Source organism: Rhamphochromis sp. 'chilingali' (assembly GCF_963969265.1).
Source record: "Rhamphochromis sp. 'chilingali' genome assembly, chromosome: 4".
Lineage (NCBI taxonomy): Eukaryota > Metazoa > Chordata > Actinopteri > Cichliformes > Cichlidae > Rhamphochromis > Rhamphochromis sp. 'chilingali'.
In genome coordinates this window covers 25,345,766-25,362,399 of record NC_137948.1, presented here as the reverse complement: position 1 = coordinate 25,362,399, position 16,634 = coordinate 25,345,766, and the positions used below count along the sequence as shown (strand labels likewise).

The 16,634-nt window shown below is 40.1% G+C and overlaps 2 protein-coding genes across 6 annotated transcripts in view; one reads left to right on the top strand and one right to left on the bottom strand.

The window, feature by feature from the left end:
- Positions 1-4,120, bottom strand: part of cntln (centlein, centrosomal protein) — a 94,951-nt gene extending 90,831 nt beyond the window's left edge. For all 3 annotated transcript variants that reach the window (XM_080881624.1, XM_080881625.1, XM_080881626.1), the window contains exons 1-2: positions 3,828-4,120; positions 3,443-3,531 (exon numbers count right to left, since the gene is read on the bottom strand). In XM_080881624.1, coding sequence (XP_080737750.1) covers positions 3,443-3,523 — 81 coding nt within the window. In that variant the 5' untranslated portion in view covers positions 3,524-3,531; positions 3,828-4,120. The remainder of the gene's footprint in view (positions 1-3,442; positions 3,532-3,827) is intronic.
- Positions 4,121-15,164: 11,044 nt separating this feature from the next.
- Positions 15,165-16,634, top strand: part of bnc2 (basonuclin zinc finger protein 2) — a 179,000-nt gene continuing 177,530 nt past the window's right edge. For 2 of the 3 annotated variants that reach the window (XM_080880696.1, XM_080880693.1), the window contains exon 1: positions 15,165-15,684. In XM_080880696.1, the coding sequence (XP_080736822.1) occupies positions 15,682-15,684 (3 nt within the window). In that variant the 5' untranslated portion in view covers positions 15,165-15,681. The remainder of the gene's footprint in view (positions 15,685-16,634) is intronic. The other variant, XM_080880698.1, reaches the window with a different exon arrangement.

Sequence of the window (16,634 nt, the reverse complement as noted above, 5' to 3'; positions counted from 1 at the left end):
GAGTAAAGGATTCAGCAAGTGAAGAGAAATTATTTTTGAGAAATGCGATGATAAAATTTGCATTTGATAAGCCCCTAAAAGGAAAAGCAGCAACACATTACAGCCCTTTTTCAGTGAGAAACAAAAAATTTGGATGCTCAGTGACATTAGCATATGACAACTGGGGGAAGTCAATCAATAATTTAAAGAACTTGTAAAAATATAAATATATAATATTTTTTTCATCTGTCCTGCCCTCTCTAATCATGAACCTCTCTCTAGCGGCAATCTCCATCGCTGAGATGTGACCTTCGACTCAAGGGGAGCGAGCGTTGACACTTGTCATTATGCACTATTTATGACTGGGGAGAGCAGGGATCCAAATCAAAACACAGCAGTCGAGCTTGCATTTTTCTTTATTAATCAATTGCTCTCCGGATATGTTTTCCACTACAGCTCCAAAGTAACTAGCCCCAAAGAAACTCAAAACTGATGACAGAGAGAGTCATCTTCAAGCAGAAAAACCCAGCCAGCCCCTGACACATTTCCAATTCAAATTGTCTCGCTGGTTTTTCAAACATTTTTAAGCTACATTACATTTAATGAGGGACATCTAAAAACTACATTTTCTGACATTAAAAGACAGAATTATACCAAATCGACTTAATATAAAATTATCTGATAAATTATGTTCACATCATCATAAGATAAAAGTCATCCCTCCCACTGGAATCTACTGGTCTCCAATTAGCACATGAATTTTAACCCCCTTCTCAAAAGTGTCTAATCAATTATTTACTGAAGTGGCAGAAGCAGACCTTGATAAGACCATGAGCTGAACATATAAAGTGGAAGGACTGTAGATCTCTGTCTCGATGCGCATCTGTGTGTTTTGGTGTGTGGATACACAGATCGGGAGCGGGGTGAAGCGGGGATAGAGATCTCACCAAATCAACCCTGGAATGCAGCTAACGATTAAATTAGGCAGCATGGTTTACTTGAAATACATGGTCTCCCTCTGCCTGGCCTTTGGCTGCCATTAGCCCTTCCATGGACAAATGTTCAGTCAGGACCCTCATCAAGAGCTCTCCTCAACCGTATGCGTACTTAAAGATGCACTGAATATGTGTTTGATGATGGCTGAATTATTCATTTGGAATCTAGAAACTGAAACACCACGAGCTAAACATACCAGAGAGAGAGCGAGAGCCACTGGAATTCAGCACATATTAGTAAAATTAGCATGGTCTAGCAGGAACATTTGCTGGCTGACAGATGAGTGTCTTTGTAGTTAATGGCTGTCCTGAAGTAATCATGCAAGAGACTTAAGACATCAGTAGTATTCAAATGCCACAATTTAAATTGTGCACGGTAGAACTTAACGTCCTCAGATATGCAGAATCAGTGATCTACTCCAGATAAGACCACCAAAGATGGCTTTCGTGTCAGCTCAATATAAGTGAGTCTGAAGTGAACAAAGTATACAGCGCGTAGTCCTAAATACAAGTGAGAATAACATTTTTTTTAATGGTTTTTAAGTTTAAAGGTGCAATCAAATGTTAAAGTTTGCAGGCAAAAGGCCTACTCTTATCCATTTCAGGGTTGTTGGGTTGGAGGCTATTCCAGGGCAGGTCGCCAGTCTTTCTCAGGGATGACACAGAGACACACATCTACGGCCGATTTAGGATCACCAGTTAACCTAACGCACATGTCTTTGAACCGTGGGAGGAAGCCGGAATACCCTGAGAGAAACAATCTAATCACGGTATTACAAAAATTAGATGTCAGAGAGGGTTTTGCTTGGCTAATATTTTCTTGGGGCAAAATTCATGGAGAAAATTTGCAAAACTAACATTATCAGATGACACGACTTTGTCTTAAAAATAAATTTACTCGCCAAATAATTGTCTCACTTTTTATTCAATGACTTTCATACTGTTTCATCACTCATACATAATTCTTTTTCTTTCTTTTTTTAAGGTGTGTCAAGGCAAGACTAAGAATGGGCCTCTGGAGAATGATTACCCACATAACCATAATCAGTCTGCATGCAGTGAACAAGAAAAGTTTGTTTCCTTTGACAGAAATCTCTCCACTTTCCTGTCATCTCTATCATTCGACAAACAGCTCTAGTAAATAAACCCCAGGTTAACAAAACCAGTTACATAAACATTTTTATTACAGTCGTGGGGATTTTTTCCCCTCTTGTCTCCGGCAAAGTTATTTCAGCTGTCACTTACTCACACTGACTACCGCTGCATTTGCAGAAGACACAATATGTTTCTTTTGTTTATTTAATCACATACACCAATACATGGATTCACTCCACTCTGATGCCTTTGTGTTCTCTCACTGAATAAACACTTGAAAATTGGCTCCCGAAGTCAAACCAAAGTTTATGCAGAGGATAAATAAGGTAACAGGCGCACATGTGGTTACACACAAACAGCAGCACAACGAATGTTTGTGCCCAACATGTTAGGTGGTTTATATTTCTACTTCTATTACAAAACTCAAATGTAACACCTCATCTGCTGAACCCCACAGCTGTCTGCCTACCTGTGTAGCAAGGTGGTGTGGATACACAAAGTGAGAAATGCTGGGATCAATTCACTCATGTTATTAGACACCACCTGGTGGTGAGTATGCAAGGACTCCCTCAATCACTGACTCACAAAGTGAACATGAAAGCCTTTGGAAATCTGCTCATGAGCATGTCGTGCCTGTGTGTGTATTATCTGACGGGGGCCCTCCACACTTTTTCCTGTCTGTGCTAGACATTCATTAAGGGTATAATCAGGACATTTACATATGTATGAGGGAGATAAATATGCTTTATCTAGTCAGTCAAATGTGCTTTATTTTAAAATCACAAGTAGCATCATGTAAAGGGGTGGTTTTCCTGCTAGTCATTCACAGACCTCGAAATTCTATTCTCATGCTTATCTTTCATCAATCCTCATTTTATATTAAATAAAGTCTGGTGACATGGCTGGTATGCAACACACAGAGATCAAATTAACAGTAATTACTTAATTTTGAAATTAATGAAGGTCCACAATTTATAGCAGTGAGTGAGAATTGAAAAAAAAAGAATGCTCAGCCTGGAGAGTAAAAGGTGCTGACAACTGTGTGATACATATGTAGTCTGAAAAAAAGTCATAGTCATAGTGATAAATAAAGTAAAGATAAATATAGTGAGTTACACTTTTTAACACTGACAAGAGTTATGTAGAAATCACAGCCAAATGAACGCTTTGTTTGTAACAGTGATGTAGTGATAAGGGTTGTAACGATGTTATACTCAAGTAATCTGGACAAATCCCTATTTTAGGGAAATCAAATGGGTTTTTTTCTCCTACTTTTAACTAAATCCAACATTGTACAATGAGCAGTGATAAAGTACAGAAGTGTGTGCACATGGCTTTAAAACAAAAACCCAAAACAAAATGCATTCACACACCTGGCATTGCAAAAGCTCATCTGATAAAGTCTTCACCTGCTCCTCCAATACCAGGGTGCGAGCATCGTCTTTTGAGCTCATTTTCAGACCTGCAAGAAGGCAAAAGAAAAAGGGTTGTAGTGATGAAATATTAAAAGAAAAATCTCAGTAACTTGCAGCAGTGGATCAAAACAAACATGGCACAGCTCAGCTATTTAAACAACATGTGATTAGACTGCTTTGCATCGGATTGACAAAACTACTTGGAAAGGATTTTAGCTGACTGAAACCATATCGACAGGGACTTTGAATTTATTTATGTGATGTTAGCATATTGGGGTTCCAGGTTTCTACCGCGAGCTGAGGAAGAAATAAGCAAGCGTCCAGAGGACTGATAAGTTCTTACCTATTTCGATCGCTTGCTAACCAGGCAGATATCAACCCTGCAGCAGCACCAGGAAGACCAACACTGAGATTACCGGTACTTAGCTAGCGTTAGCCACGTAAAGCATAAAGAGTTACACTCTTTCTGGTGTTGACAGCTTTCTGAAGTCAGAGCGCTAGAAAAAAAAACGTCACGACATACTTCGAACTGTGAGAAATTGAAGGGTTCACCCGTGTACATCCGTTATATTGTTTTGTACAACGCCAGATGAAACTTCTGTGTGGATAACACGGCTGTCAGTAACCAGGGAGACGGTTTCCTCTTTTCAAACAAGCCCGCTGTTTTCCGCTTCTGTCCCTCCGCGTCACAGCCGTCACGTCACTTCACGACAGTAGCAGTTCATAGATGGCAGTATGATCGGGATCGGCAAGGGGAACGCGCGGGTCAGTTTTGATTGACTTTTTTGGGATTTGTTAAAACAGTTGTTTGTTGCTGTTTTTCTTTTGTTTTCCAAAATGAAGTGTTGCACACTGATAGCCTCCTGAACTGTGATTTTAAGAAGTTTTTCCCCTATTTATGAAAAGGAATAGTTTCATAGTTTTGTATTTTCTGATATATATATATTTTCTTTTTCACTTTGAATTTTTGTTTTCAATTTAGGTCACTTTCATTGAGATTCAGGGGCGAATCTAGGTTCAGAGTTCTAGGGGGGCTCAACCCCCAGTCATCATGTTATGTGCACAGTGCCACATAATTAATATTAAAAGAATATGCTGCCTGCAAATGCACTCAATGCAATTTTAACTGGGTGCATGTTACAATCTTACCTTCAAAAGCAACTGAATTAGTTAAATGGGCTAGTGCATAGGTGTCAAACTCTGGCCCGCGGGCCAAATTTGGCCCACAGCCTAATTACATTTGGCCCACAAAGCCATACCAAATTACTATTAGAGCTGGCCTACTGGTATTGTACAGCTAATATATATATATTGTTTAGTATTAAGCTTTGCTTGTTCCATATTCAGTTTTTCAGCAAAACTTGTTTGAGTCCATAAGAAAAGATTCATTCTTATATCTAGAGGAAGATATTTTTTTTTTCAATAAATATTAATGTTAGCCTGCGACGCTGTTCCAGTTTTGAATTTTGGCCCACTGTGTATTTGAGTTTGACACCCCTGGGTTAGTGTTTAAGAGTAATTCAAAGTGAATAATCACACCTTTCAATATTATACACTTGTTTTAAGGTGGTCAATTTACTTATCAAACTTTGGGCATAGGTTTAGACCAGAATTCTCCAAAGTAAGAAGTAACTATTTGCAAAGAGAAAGGATAAAAATGCACAACTTTGTTTCAGTCTCTTAACCACGTGCAGTCATCTGAATCATAAACCGCTGTATTTATTCAATAAAGATGGCAGAAAATCACCCTCCCTGTCCATACACATGGATATGAAGCAAACATGTAAGAGCTGCTTTTACAATATAGTTTTTTAATTCATACAAAACCCTCCTTTTATTGTGCAGACAAATAGATTTGTAGTCTGTCACATCAATTTCATTCTGTTGAGCCAAGTTTAGAGTGGAATGAATCCCTTAAAAAGCTATCATTCACATAAATAAGTTCTGTCTAGAATGTCCACCGGCATTTTTATGCGTGCTACTGAAAAAGCGTACGAAGCATCTATGAATTGCATGTAAAAATATTTTGTGAAACACAATTATTATTTTTCCATCTTACTTCAATATCTGCCTATTTACTCACCTGGTTATATCACTCCTTAGTTATGTGAAGTCATCATCAATGAATGTGGTCAAAACAGGAGCTACACCACAATTTTGTGTTAACTTTGACTAAATGTCCACTCTTGTTTCTTTTTAAGCCTTCATCCTGCTCTCTCCCTTTCTCTTCCTCTCTATCTTATTCTCTGTCTTTGCGCTGCTAACAAAAACTTAAATGTAACAGTGAAACACAATTTACAACCTAAAAAAAAGCCATAAACTGATGCTTATCCAGTGACACATAACAGCCTTTTGACCTGATGTCAGCTGGAACTGAAGCTGTACTATAAACAAACAATAAAGCCAAATTTGACCAGAATAGGAACACAAATCTTTAACAAACTAAAAAAAAGTGCATCAGCTCCTTGTTTGGTAATGTGCAATATATAACAGCATATTTAAAGAAAAAAGTTCAAATTTGCTAACAAGGTTAGCTGTGTATGTATGAAAGCTAACACTATTCAGAGAACAAATAAAAATAAGTGGACACTTGTTAAAAATAAGTGGACACTTGTTAAGTCCTAGGTTTACTTTTTAGAAAGAAAGGAATGAAGGTAAAAAACCATGTCGACATGATGTAGTGACGTTCATATTAATATTATTTTTAAGCGCACAGGACTCTTCAAACATAGTTTTAAAGTACAGATGGGTGTCTCTTGATACTACCCTTACACAGACACACACACATGTATTCTATATAAAATAAAGGTTCCTCTGTGTCTGTAATCACTGCTTTGTTCAGTTATAAATCCCCAGTTTGAACAACCTGAGCAACCACACACGATGGCAAAGAAAAATGACATGGAAATTTGATATTGATCTTTATGTGTATTTGGCAGATAGAATTACTGTTTTCCTTTTAAAATAGGTACTTACTCCTGTTGATATTTATCCATGTCTTCAGTTTTAATGAGTCGCTGTAAGGTTAGAGACAGTGTGCCCAATGATTCTCGACTCTATAGCTTGGGTTTTGAGAGCTGAACATAAGCAAAGGGAGGGTAAAGGAAAATGAACAAAGACACGTGTTTGACATCTGTTTTTTGCTGGTGAGACAAGACAACTCCATATTGTGTGGCTAATGTACTTAAGTGTCCAGCCAGATTTGGAGCACAGGGTGAGAGAGGGAAATGAAGAAATATGATGACTGGCTCTCCTCTTGAGTCAGACAAATGTTGGTTCATCTGCTCACTGCTCCACACTCACACCCATGCATGCATGCACACGCACAACCACACACACTTGCATACACACACACAGACACAAAGAGAAAAGATGCAATTGACTTAGTATGATTAGGCTGTTCCTTGACCCACAAACACTGCCTCTCATTAAGATCCTCATTTGCAGAACAATTTTAGAGGCAGTAGACTGGTACATAATGTGCAACATCTGCCTGCCCCCTGTTTCTTGTTCAGAGACACAAACTGACACATGGTATCTGTGAATAAGCCCCTTTCTCACTGTCATCATGACGACATGTGACCAGCAGAGTTTGAATCTGACTTCTTCTTCTGCAGGTCAAAATCTTTAAGGCGAAACCGAGCACTTGAAAAATGTTAGATAAAGCGTCTCTTATGAGAAAACCTGAAACCGATTTGGTTACTCTACGGTCAAATTATGAAAAAGAAGGCTGTTTTAAGAACATTTAAGAGAAGAAGTGAAGAGTGGAAGATTACCTTCTAACTTATCCCTTCTTTCATCATCAAATTATTTAGCTAGAGACACTTACAGTTGCGTACACAGGCATGTTCCACCATGTTTTGGCAGCGTCTCTTGCTGCTCTCTCCTGTATGTGAAGCAGCCAGTATCTCCCTTTATTTGGTGTTTGTACTGCTAAAGACAGATTAATCCAGATCCAGAGTTTGAGACTGTCTCAGGTATATAAAGCAGATCTAAGCCAAGCACAGTTTCACAATAACCAATTATGTGATTTGTGCATTTACATTTATAAAAAAAAATCCCACACTCGCTGCAGCCTTTTCTTGATTTTACTTCCTTAACCTATGCATAAATACATAAAAGATGTATTGTTTATGCATAAAACTGTATGCAAAGTGTACTGCAAGAGGTGAAGCATATATAAATGCAGTTTAGTCCTATTCCACTATCTAAATGTGTGTCCTCATACAGATCAGGATCTACACGATCCAAAGATAAGCTTGCAAATTTTATGAGTTTCTTAGGTAAAATTTATATGAAACACTGTAATATTCATGTTTTTGTGAGTATTCTTTTTGGGTTCACATTGTAACTTTCAACTTTTTCAAAGCTACAGTGGGGCAAAAAAGTATTTAGTCAGCCACCGATTGTGCAAGTTCCCCCACCTAAAATGATGACAGAGGTCAGTAATTTGCACCAGAGGTACACTTCAACTGTGAGAGACAGAATGTGAAAAAAAAAATCCATGAATCCACATGGTAGGATTTGTAAAGAATTTATTCGTAAATCAGGGTGGAAAATAAGTATTTGGTCAATAACAAAAATACAACTCAATACTTTGTAACATAACCTTTGTTGGCAATAACAGAGGTCAAACGTTTACTATAGGTCTTTACCAGGTTTGCACACACAGTAGCTGGTATTTTGGCCCATTCCTCCATGCAGATCTTCTCGAGAGCAGTGATGTTTTGGGGCTGTCACCGAGCAACACGGACTTTCAACTCCCGCCACAGATTTTCTATGGGGTTGAGGTCTGGAGACTGGCTAGGCCACTCCAGGACTTTCAAATGCTTCTTACGGAGCCACTCCTTTGTTGCTCGGGCGGTGTGTTTTGGATCATTGTCATGTTGGAAGACCCAGCCTCGTTTCATCTTCAAAGTTCTCACTGATGGAAGGAGGTTTTGGCTCAAAATCTCACGATACATGGCCCCATTCATTCTGTCCTTAACACGGATCAGTCGTCCTGTCCCCTTGGCAGAAAAACAGCCCCATAGCATGATGTTTCCACCCCCATGCTTCACAGTAGGTATGGTGTTCTTGGGATGCAACTCAGTATTCTTCTTCCTCCAAACACGACGAGTTGAGTTTATACCAAAAAGTTCTACTTTGGTTTCATCTGACCACATGACATTCTCCCAATCCTCTGCTGTATCATCCATGTGCTCTCTGGCAAACTTCAGACGGGCCTGGACATGCACTGGCTTCAGCAGCGGAACACGTCTGGCACTGCGGGATTTGATTCCCTGCCGTTGTAGTGTGTTACTGATGGTGACCTTTGTTACTTTGGTCCCAGCTCTCTGCAGGTCATTCACCAGGTCCCCCCGTGTGGTTCTGGGATCTTTGCTCACCGTTCTCATGATCATTTTGACCCCACGGGATGAGATCTTGCGTGGAGCCCCAGATGGAGGGAGATTATCAGTGGTCTTGTATGTCTTCCATTTTCTGATGATTGCTCCCACAGTTGATTTTTTCACACCAAGCTGCTTGCCTATTGTAGATTCACTCTTCCCAGTCTGGTGCAGGTCTACAATATTTTTCCTGGTGTCCTTCGAAAGCTCTTTGGTCTTGGCCATGGCGGAGTTTGGAGTCTGACTGTTTGAGGCTGTGGACAGGTGTCTTTTATACAGATGATGAGTTCAAACAGGTGCCATTCATACAGGTAACGAGTGGGGGACAGAAAAGCTTCTTACAGAAGACGTTACAGGTCTGTGAGAGCCAGAGATTTTCCTTGTTTGAGGTGACCAAATACTTATTTTCCACCCTGATTTACGAATAAATTCTTTACAAATCCTACCATGTGAATTCATGGATTTTTTTTTCACATTCTGTCTCTCACAGTTGAAGTGTACCTCTGGTGCAAATTACTGACCTCTGTCATCATTTTAGGTGGGGGAACTTGCACAATCGGTGGCTGACTAAATACTTTTTTGCCCCACTGTAACTGTGGATAAATAATAAATTACCATAAAGTCAGTGGACGTACATGGGTGGTAGGAATAACGGGATCCTTTTTTTTTTTTTTCGAAAAAAAGCACATACTATTGCTTGTAGATACTGAAAGCACAGTTTGCTCATAGAATTGCAATGATCCATCCAAGAATAATACATGTAGAGAATGTTCAGCATAGACTATGTTTGATGGGCGCTAGTTGAGCTCAGTGGGATGAGCAGCCGGCCAGCCCGGGTTCGAGTCCGACCCCCTGCCCTTTGCTGCATGTCCTACCCTCTCTCTCTCCTTCCACCTTTCCGTCAGTCTTCACTATATCAATCCAATAAAGCCAGAAAAAAAAGCCAAAAATAAGTCTACTTTTGATTACATACATAATAACCTCAGTGCTGTTTAATGCAAATAAAGCATGGATGAAAATGAATCACCTCAAAATATTAATTCTAAGTTTAACAGAGAACTCTAAAATTGACCTGCAGATGTGTCTCTCAAAGGATACTTCTTACTATTCATGATCTCTGGGGTGTTTGTAGAGAGTTAATTGAATGATTAAACTCGGTGCTCTGATGGAAGAAAAGGCAGCTATTCATGTGTCAGTCAGCGCATACAGCAAAATTAAATAGTTGGGTTCCTGAGATCATGTACCAAACCAAACCAAAGCGCAATACCATCTTAACACTACAGAGTATGACTCAACAAATGTAAGCACTGCAGTAGCAAATGTAAACTGACTCTTGTTGAAGTTGTCTTTGCGAGCCAATTGCCAAACCGTAAGGTGCCACCCTTTGAAACAAGATGGCTCTTGCACTGACAGTCCCAGCAAGCACGCTTGTCTTACTTCTGTTCTGCCTCAGCTGAGTCACGGGGAAGTTCAAGTGCCAGGCAGCATTTAATCTACCAGGGGAAGAAGTGACACAGGATTGTGATCATGCAAATGCACCTGCATGAAAAATTCAAGAACCAAATGACAAGCCCTGGTGTGCCAGCGCTGACAGAGGAAGGAAGAGAGGCACATCCCGGGGAAAAACATGACACTCCATGGAGAATTGTGAAAGCACAGTCTCTGCCTGCCGCCTCCGGTAAGTGGGATATTGTCTGCATTAATGTGGCCTAGCTTTGATGCTGAGGGAAGAAAGAACCTGAGAACTGCAGAAGATGACAAAAGATACTAAAGAGTCACAAGTCCTCCACTTTAAAGGAACATCAATCGTACAAATGCCAGTTGGGATGTCAAACCTGCGCAGTGTTTAGTACATCACTCCCACTGCGTACAAATGAGACAGGCTCCAACATGTGAGCGTTTACAGTAAAGGCTTTGAAACACAGTCACTATGCAATACGGCTGATGACTCTATTTGTTGAGTAAGATAACAATAAGCTGCTATCACACCAAGTGTCTTTTGAAACCAAAGTCACAAATCTTTTAAATCGCAAGCTAAGTTCATGTCCACTTGCTGACATTTTAAGACTTGTTTGTACGCATTTCTGTTCGAGTGATGCCCTGAGGAGGGATATTATTTCTCTCAGTGGAGTCTGTGGGAGAATTGTCAGCCACTTTTGACCCCAAGCATGAGCCATCCTCATGCTGAATCCTGTGAGACCTTGGACTGCCTTACAAAACCCCAGGACAGAGAAACCATTGATTACCATTTCTTTCCCCCCTGTTTCAGCCGTTAGACTGACAATATCTGTGCACCTAAATCAGACCACTCAAGCTCAAAACCTTCCCTCGCCATAAACCTTACACTTTGTTTTTTCCTATTATGTGCATTCCTGTTTGCATGTGATTTAGATGCCCTCCCCTCCCCATTAGCACCCATCTCCCCACATACTGTATGCACAAACCCCCTTGTTCATGTCTGTTTGACTCCCATCTGATGACCTTCTGGTCCTACCCTTAACAAACTGGAGCACTCATAAAGGATGAATTGATCTGCAAGACACACCTCTCAGAGGCAGCGTCGTATATGTGTATGTGTGAGCTTCTGTGCGTCCACGGTGCCATGAACTGCAGGGCCACACTCGCTAACAACTCACCCAACTAAAGTGCCATTCCACCCACAGTTAGACCCCTCAGGATGTGTGGGAACAAGGAGTCAGACTATTTCCCTTGGGCTGCTGCCGGAGAGCTTGTCCTTTGCTTGGTGAAAGGGTAAATTAAGTTCATATTTCCCTTGAGTATGAGAGAAGAGACTAGGACATGGGACATTGATCGCCCTGAGTAAATGTTGTCCAGTTGGAAAACAGCTTTTAGATGAGAAAAGTATTTGTCTTATTTCCAACACCTGTGCTTCGCTCTCAGTGAATTAGAAGGGCTCAAACTCAGAGACTGATATACCAAGTCATCTCAGTATAAAGGCACGATTTTACTTCAGTGATGCTCATCGAACCCTTTAATTCTCTTTTGATCAACCTCCAGCACCTGAAACTGTCTTGACGCCTTTTTCTGTTCAAGCTTAAGACTTCAGGTTCACTCAGATTGAGTTTTGAAAGGCAGCAGGTCATGCATGTGTGAAGTCCTACAAAGGCAAATCTGTTAATTGAGGTTCATAGATAAATTTGATGCCATTTCATTGTAACACACAATGTCTGGTAGAGAATAACAGCCATTAGACATTTAAATGACTACTTGTTATCAGACAAAGTATGTCTACTAGCAGGCAGATATTTCAAATGTTCATAATTTAAATGACTTGGAACTGCAAAATGTGAGTTAAACTTTCATTTCTTCACATGACCACTAGAGGACTTCTATGTAATCTGATTATGCTACATTAGATTATGCAGCAGGCAGCTTATCATTGATTAGTAGAAATAAAAATTGCTATCTGAGCCTACTAGTAGGTATAGGAAGGCACCCACCAACCAGATGTATGAGGCTACTGATAACAGCCATTCAACGGACTTATGACATCCAAATAAAATGTTCATTGAATGGGGTATCGATCTGGCATCAGAAACATCATGTGACAAGAAGCAGCTAAAAAAGAAAAAAGCTCTTCAGGTCATTAACTGCCTCCAGACTGTTGAAGAAAACTTACAGTGAGAGCCAGTCCTCTGAAAACTCTTGGGTTTTCTTGGGGATGGTTGAATTGACCTTTCTGGACCTTTTTGTGCTTTACTAGTGACTGGAACTTAATGAACAGGAGCACCTCTGTGGATTTGATGGATCCACAAAATGTGATGCAGCAGCTGATGGCCATCCCAGGAGGTGGAACACTTCAGCAGCAGGTTCAATAGCTCATTATCGGCAGTCCCGCTGGGTAATTAATGAACAGTGGGATCCTGTCACAGCGACAGATAAACATATACTTTTCCTTCCTATCAAGCCTCCTGCAGCAAACATTGTATGTCCGTATCTTTTTTTTTTTTTTTTAAAAGATGCATTATATTTGTTCTAAAAATAAATATGATTACACTATTTACGTCCCAGGACATGTTAATGAGTTGAAAAATGAATTTGCTAGTCGTCTTCACAGAATACATGAAGTGCAAGTTGATGTTTTCACAGAAGGAAATTTATCTACTCTGTATGGTCATTTATGGTTTGGCAGTGGTCAGGGTACAGCATATAATAACTACAGCAATAAAAAGCATAATACATAAATATACATACAGATGTTACCTCTAAGAAGACGTAATGCATATAATTTTGTGAGTACACAGCTCAGTTTATCAGTATCATTAAAATGAATGCCCACTTAGTGTTAATGACGTGTATAGTAAGCCAATATCGATCAGTTACTGCCCCATATGCAGTATCAGATTTGATAGGGGCTGATGTTCATGTTTTGGCTTTTCTGTTGTAAAATTAAACTTTTTTTAAATTTTGTATTTTTTATGCCATGACCCAAAACTTACATTTAGATGTCTGAAGCTGATGGTTCACTTTGGGCCCATAAATTTTTTGTTGAATGTGTGTTTGTTGAGGTCGTGATTTGACATCTTAATGTTGTTAGGGTACAGGCAACAACATTACTGTGACTGAGGTTAGGGGAAATATTGTTAAATGACAAAGTAAGTTTTTTATTATGGTGTTGGAAAAAGGACCAAACCTCTAATGGCCTTACCTGTATTGCTTGCCATATAATCCGGAGCTTAGATTTAAAACTTTTTATATTGTTAGCCAGTCATTCTGAGTGACAAAGTAACGAGCCAGGGACCTGTTTGGCCCTGCTCATAGAATCCAGCCCACCCCAAAAGAAGTGCAATTGTTCCAAAAATCATGAGGTAAGAAAATAATGAGAAGGTGAAAATACACTATGGCTAGCCAGACACTCACTATCATAACTTTACTATCTCATCTGTTTGTCATAACATAGATTTATCGTCATCTGATAGTTTGGCAGCAAAGCAACAACAAAGAAAAAAAATGTCATGTTAGCCTTTGATAAGCTCTGTATACACATCCACAGCTCCTGATATCTACACGGTTAATCAACACTCTGAAATAGAAAACACTTCCTGAGTCAAATTAAAGCAACATCAAAGCACTTGAAGTCAACACAAAATAGATTCAAGCACAATTTTTTTCTGGACAATCCTTTAAAGGCTTTTTGTTTTGTTGCTCACATAAGTATGTAATATCTCATTTAATTAGCAAACTAAGCCCTCTGACAAACAGGCATATGGTCCTCGCTCTCCCACGGCCTTGGCCAAGGAATGAATATGCATATCCTGGGACCTCAGTAGCTTGTTACCCTGGAATGAATTCTACACAAGCCTAATCCCTGATCTATTATTTACCCCTTGACCAAACATGCAAGTGGGGCTTCCAGACGCTTGACTTGATAGAAATGACTGCCCTGGGATTCCACTGCCTCTCTCACCCCAGCGGAAAGCCGGGCTGAGGCAGGCAGGCAGGCAGTCACTCCGATGAGAGTGAATGTTTCTCTTTTTCTGTTCCACTCTATCCTCTAACTAACACAACACCCTCAGACACACACTCATACACAGACACACACCCCTCACTCCTTCAAGTCTTCACTCTCCAGATGTCTTAGTCAAATGTTGAGCAAATCATCATAAAAACAAGTGCACAATGAAACTTTAATGAGCACGCCTAATTCTGAGGGATCTGAGGGACAGCTCAGGGAATCAGTGTCACATCCCTGCTGAAGGCAACAACGGAAACTATTTCAAACTGCTTCAAACACGCGTGCGCGCGCACAAGCGCAGGGTCGCACGTGTGTTTGCCTTAGAGAACAGAAAGTAAAAAAGTAAAAAAGGGCGAAGATTTCTTGTTATAACATGAAATTCTGTGTCCGACGCTAAAGAGCTGATACAGCATTCAAAATCACTTTCTTTTTTTCCCTTTTTTTTTGTTTAATGCATTGCTCCTTCAGCCTGATCTGAAGAACTCCCCCTTTTGACAGTACTGTTAAAAATCGGCAGTATTATTTAGACTAGAACATTATATATTATCTAAATGCACACGAAGAAAAAGAAATATCATTGAATCACTGCTGCTTCTCAAATATTGAAAGCTTTTAATACGCCTCTCTGACGATTTCTTATCTTGGGGCTAAGGGTTTTTGGCACATTTTTCTTGCACGACGAAGCGAATCCTCATGCTGGCACAACATTGTAAATCAACTCATGAGGCACAAAAGCTCCGTGGACCCGCAGTCACTTGGGTTACAGTCACACACGGCGTGTAAAACACTGATCTGAATTCACCCAACACAACAGAGCAGCCCTGACCGTCCGAGCTCTCCGCTGTGCTGACTCTGCAGAAGGAAATCACCGGGGAAGTGTAGGAAGCTTTTCTTTTTTTTTCTCTTTTTTTCATCAAGGTAGGGCAAGCAGTTACAACTCGGCTTCTGGCTGACAGTGATCCCTGCAGTTTCCTTGATTACTTCAGTTTACGGTTTGAGGGAAAGGAGAGGCGACAGAGTGTCGTGGTCGCGCGTTCCTCTCCGTGAGACCGACCCGTACCCAAACGACGCGCGTTTTTCTCTCAAGTCGGGACGCTTTCAATCTCGGGATGAAAAAGCGAGCGCTCGTTTCCCCGTGTTACTCCTAGAAGTGTCAAGAAAAAAACATCGTTGCTGAGTCTGAAAAGAAACCCGAGCGTGAATCGCAAGATATACATCGGACTGGATTGAAGAGGAGAAAGTTCCCCACTTGAGGGCGAAATCAGACTTTATTGAGGACGCCAACTTTGAAAAGTGCCAGGAGCCCCGGGGTCTGTCAGATACAACATGCAGCAATGGTAAATATGATTTTTCTGCGTGTACTTTCTGAAGTTTTTCAGATGGCACATCGGTGTGACAAATCACGGGAGCTGTAACTTTTTATTAACTTGTTTGCTGGTCAGACGAGAGAAGAAAAAAAAAGTTTTGCTGAAGTCATATATTTCCCCCTGTTTGCTTTGCTTCATATGACGTATTTGCTAGATTTGTCAGTAAAACTAATAGAAAAAAATGTATTAACCTTGTTTAGATAAATTTTTCTTTACCTTTTCCTCGTCTGTGAGTCTTACAAAATCACCAATTGTTGCGTTTCTGAGCCTTTCAAATCCTGAAGAAAAAACGGGGCTTAAAAAGTAAGTTAACAAAATCTAACCTCACTTGTTATTATTTAAAGCTTTTGCCTGAAAGTGTTTCATAATTCTCTGCTCCTGCGAGACAAATTAAAAACTTTTAGGTGGCGTCTGACAGGAAAAATCCAGGCGCTGTAAATTGTATAACTGTTAAAGTGTTTACATGATATTTATGTATAAGCCACTTTGATACCAGTTGGTATTGAGGCCTTGATTGGAGTGGAGTTCAGTGCAATTTCTTCATACATCAAGGACACACAGGGGCTCATAAAAACGGTGTGTGTTGTTTTAGATCAACGTGGACACACTTGATTGTACCTCAGCTGGGTCTAAAATTTGGAAAGTAAATTTTCTTAGGCCTCATAAAAACCCTCTTCTGAAAATCCTGCTTCAATTTTTCTGCACAATTCCTTCTCCTTTAAGGAACAAACATGTTTTCCTGTGCTATGTCAACGCAGCCAAAACCTTTAGGTAATTTTAAGAGTTTGTAAAGTGTGTGTGTGTGTGTGTTTTAAATTTTTTTTTTTTGCCAAATACACTAGTTCATCCCCACTGTTTATGTGCCCCTGTGTTACAGTTCACCCATAAAAACAAACTCATTGAAACACAAGCAGACGGCC